Source organism: Anneissia japonica, unplaced genomic scaffold, assembly GCF_011630105.1.
Source record: "Anneissia japonica isolate Jap-2015-1 unplaced genomic scaffold, ASM1163010v1 scaffold5_len213053_cov157, whole genome shotgun sequence".
Lineage (NCBI taxonomy): Eukaryota > Metazoa > Echinodermata > Crinoidea > Comatulida > Comatulidae > Anneissia > Anneissia japonica.
The window spans coordinates 74,851-79,586 of NW_022740246.1; the positions used below are offsets into that span (position 1 = coordinate 74,851).

The following is a 4,736-nucleotide window of genomic DNA, read 5'->3' on the forward strand; positions in this document are numbered from 1 at the left end:
GTAATAGTAATAGTAATAGTAATAGTAATAGTAATAGTAATAATAGTAATAGTAATAATAGTAATAGTAATAATAGTAATAGTAATAATAATAATAATAATAATAATAATAATAATAATAATAATAATAATAATAATAATAATAATAATAATAATAATAATAATAATAAATAATAAATAATAATAATAATAATAATAATAATAATAATAAATCAATGAGACTAATTAAAAATAATTTGCGTTCTGTTATGACAAATGCTCATTTAGATACCATCATGATGGTTGGAATACATCGTGATAGGTGAAGCAACCTCGACCATGACAACCTGGTTGACAGATTTCATACAAAATTTCCAAAATATAGAATTTCACTTTCAAGAATGAGGATTTGAAAATAAATTAGATGGTTACATTGCATACTCTGTGTTTCTTGCTTTATTCAAAATGTTTTGGTTTTGGAAGCTGATGTCAACATTAGAAAGCATAGCCTACATGAAGTCACATTATAGTAACTCGATGCCTATCAAATAAGTAATAAAAATTCGCCATAATTCATCAAATATCCGTGGCTTCCAGGGGGCCTTGCCACCGGGGGCCCTAGGCGGCCCCCCTGGCCCCCAGCCAAGTGAGACTCGATTCGCTCCACTAGCCCTCCTGTCGGGGCCTTTAGCCCCTCCGTCGGGCAGGCCCTGGCGTCACCCCTGCTATTGTGACAACCGTGTGGTGGCGTCAGAATAGCCAATTTAACACTGGATTGGAAGCAGAGCTTCCAAGAGTATGTGCGCATGCTCTTCTTCTCGCAAATCAGGACCTTCACTGCCGATCGGTATTCTATCTATATCAGGATATATATGCCTAATCTCAATTATTAAAGTTTAAATAGTTTTGAATGCATATAACCGGTATAGAAGAAACTTTGTGGGCGGTGGATGGGCGAGTATTTTTCTTGTTTGAGAGTATCATAATCTTTCTTAAGTGTATTGATTAATGAATTAATCTTAGGGCTGTGATCAAGAATTATGGGAATTGTATCATTTTTAACTTTGGGTCTGTAAGGCAGAAGGTCTAAACGAGACTTACATAATGCTATATCTTTGATAATCGATAAATAATAGTTGCAATTCATAAAATTAGACGCTGCTCTTCATAGACAAAATGATTGGAACAAATTCGTTTGATGCAAAGAAACTGGTTATACTGTATATTAACGAACGTTTAAGGCTAATAGGATGGAAACTGTGAAAGTGGGCTTGCAGTACAACGATGTTATTTAAGCCAACAGAAACACCAAGAACGCTATAGAATTCAATTAGTGTTAAGCAGTGAACATGACTCCTAAATGATAGGCTTCTTTAACGCATGAAGCATCTTTGTACATTTTTATTAGGCAGTATTCTACAATTCGTCGAGTATGTTCTCAACCAAAGCTATATCTTCATCCACAACTTCTAAATGACTGAAATTAGAAAATACATAATAATTATTTTATATTACACGTTACCACACTACACAACATTAATCAAAAGTGGAAATAGAGACGTATGATAGATAATTATTAAGATTTTTATATTTCAATTTCAGGATCCTGTATTCTATAAAAAAAAAATTCTAGTATCACAAACTGCCACTCCACGCGCCAAAAGACGATCTAATTTATAAGCCAATTGGTAGTTTGAACTGCTCATGCTCGTATATAAGATCAATCGAGGTCCATCGTCGACATAAGCCTACCGTGGTACCGACCGGTAGGTAGGCTGAGGCCTAGGCACTAGCAGTAGCTTCTTGGGCTAGCCTAGACTAGACGGTGCTGAGTGCATAGTGATTATGTCGACTGACCTTGAAGAGAGCATGCACAGTTTTATCACAAATTGGCTTAATGAGCATCTCCTATATTTAATGACTGGAAACTACTGATAAATCAAATTTTATCAACTTAACTGTACCTGAGATCCTATGAAAGAGTGAATTCGATGGGAAAGTGGTCGCTAACCGCCTTTGTCTAAAACAACAACAATAAAAATGACATGCACATTATCAATATCTGTAGATTAGCAGAACGGTATTGTGTTTGATTTAAGATAAGGATATGCATTATTAGAAGTATGTATCTAAGTATTCATATGCAATGTACTTTGTAAATCTTAACGACGATTCACCCGCCTTTATATGCCTTTACAGACAATTCATACCTATCTTCTCTTAAAATAATTTATTGTAATTTGTATTGTATGTAACGTTTGCTAGCGAATAATGGCAACTTGATGGCATACTGAAGCATTGAATTGAGTAAGTCAGTTCGTAGTTTGAACTGCGCGTGCCCGTATCTAAGGCCAATGGACATAAACATGTTGTGTGTATGTTTGCTTATGTCGATTGACATTAATACGAGCACGCGCAGTTCAAACTACAAATTGTCTTATTGTATTGAATTTAATTATTTGTCTATATTTAAGGATACGCAAACTTACAAGTTCAAGTTCGAGTCCGTAAATGGCGCTAAAATAAAAAGTGTTTGCTGAACATGGCTTAACACTCTTCTTAAGGGTTTGACCAGCAATAACAAACCTGAAATTGAATATTAGAGTTGTATGATACAAACAATACAAACTATAAATAGTACATATATGATTGATAATTATAATAATCTCAATAATCGAAGGAACATCAATAATTCTATCTGTATGGTATCTACCTGTCATATGCGCATGCGGATGGTGCAACATTTGTATCTGCGTTATCATCAATAAGCCAAGTAAATCTGTCGTCCCTCAAGCGATTGTCCTTCCAATTCTTGATATATGAACATCCTGCGTTTAAGTCACCTGCTATGATAACATCCTGCAAAAAATAAGTACTATCATTTATACTTTCATTACTACAAAAACAGTCAAAAATCTAAATATATAACTTAAATTTAGGCTTAAACGTTTTAAATGAATCATAATAAATATCAATAGAATTATCTTTATCAACAAGAGAGTTATACAATTTAGGTAATCGAACAATAAAACTAAATTTAGTAGCATTAACACGAGAAAATTTAACATTGAATAAGGAACTGATAGAATTACGACATCGATAAGTTTTAACAGATAAACCAAAAACGGAAATAAGATCAGAACCATAAACTCCATTAACGCAATTATAAAAAGAGAGAGAATCAAGGTAATTTAGTCCAGAACTTAATGTAGGAAGAATGATATAATTGGAAGGGATATTACAAGTACGAGAAACAAATTTAACAAATCGTTTTTGAATAATAATAATTAATTTTAGTAAGGCATGTATTTAGACATGCAATTAAAAATAACAGAATTAAATTCGATATAAGGTCTATCAAGTAAAAAATACAGATTAGTTAATGCTTTTTGGTTCGTAATATTCCAACACTTGCGCTTAATTAGGCCTAGCATTATATTACTTTTGCAGCAAACTTGTTTTATGCTCATTAAAAGTCAACTTAGAACCAATAGTAATACCAAGGTCACGGTGAAAATATACGACCTCCAAGACGTGGCCGTTAACATTATAAGGGAAAGAAATTTACTTTGTTTAAGTGTGATATTTAAAATCTTGCATTTGTTTAAGTTGAGGGATATTTCCCAAGTGTTGCACAATAAGTACAATATATCTAAATCGTCTTGAATAGATTTGGCATCGTCAATCTTAATAACCAGTCGGAACAATTTAAGGTCATCAGCATATAATAGACATTGCGAAGTAAAATTATGAGGCAAGTCATTGACGAAAAGATTAAAACATAAAGAGCCTAAAATAGTGCCTTAAGGAACACCAGATTGTACCGATTTCCATTCAGACGCAGCACCATCAATAATAACTCTCTGTTCTCTATGTGTAAGATAGCTACGAAGGAGTTTCAATAAGTTACCAGTAACGCCGAAGTTAGAGATCTTGTAAATGAGTAGATCGTGATTAACTCGGTCAAATGCTTTTGAAAAGTCAGTATATATTACACCACACTGAGAGTTGTTATTGAGAGCATTATATGCAAGAATTAAAAAGTTAGCTAAATTAGTAGTTCAAGAACGCTTAGGAATAAATCCATGCTGAGCAATTGGTAGTGGTGGTGGTGGTAGTAGCAGTAGCAGCAGCAGTAGCATTTGTAGGTGGTAGTAGATAGTAGGCAGCAGGTAGTAGGTAGTAGTTGCAACAGCAACAGTAGCAGCAGCTGCAGTAGTAGTAACAGTAGTATTTGTAGTAGTAGCAGTAGCAGCAGCAGTAGTAGTAGTAGTACCACCACCACCACCGGTAGTAGTATTAGCGTCAGCAGCAGTAGAATAATATATCATTACATTAATCTCCCACTTCTGTATTATGTCCCTATAAACATCTGCTAAACTGTCGATTTCTTCAAAGGCTGCAGTTGGTTTTGTGTGTATTCCGACAATGGCAAAATCTTTCACAACTAAAAGATAAACAATAAAATTGTTGATACATATTAATTTATCAGCTATACATGTCTCTATCAAATTTAACACCATCCAAATTTAATAACAATAATAATACTTTCGATTAGTTTTGATAAAAATAGTAACAAATGAACACTAAAAGAAGATAGGTTACCTTACCCCCTAGTAGTAGGCCCTATGTGAATTTGAGTTTTGATAAACAGAACAAAGCATGGGATAGAAGATAGATTGCATGTTTCATGTTATCTCGCTCAGTTATTTTTTTTACGCAGTGTAAGAAATGCAGTGATATATATATATATATAAA

The 4,736-nt window shown here is 33.5% G+C and overlaps 1 protein-coding gene across 2 annotated transcripts in view; it reads right to left on the reverse strand.

Moving 5' to 3' along the window:
- Positions 1-1,363: 1,363 nt before the first annotated feature.
- LOC117118217 (deoxyribonuclease-1-like) overlaps positions 1,364-4,736 on the reverse strand; it is an 8,065-nt gene continuing 4,692 nt past the window's right edge. For both annotated transcript variants that reach the window (XM_033262728.1, XM_033262729.1), the window contains exons 5-9: positions 4,313-4,425; positions 2,692-2,837; positions 2,468-2,564; positions 1,943-1,998; positions 1,364-1,455 (exon numbers count right to left, since the gene is read on the reverse strand). In XM_033262728.1, the coding sequence (XP_033118619.1) occupies positions 1,951-1,998; positions 2,468-2,564; positions 2,692-2,837; positions 4,313-4,425 (404 nt within the window). In that variant the 3' untranslated portion in view covers positions 1,364-1,455; positions 1,943-1,950. The remainder of the gene's footprint in view (positions 1,456-1,942; positions 1,999-2,467; positions 2,565-2,691; positions 2,838-4,312; positions 4,426-4,736) is intronic.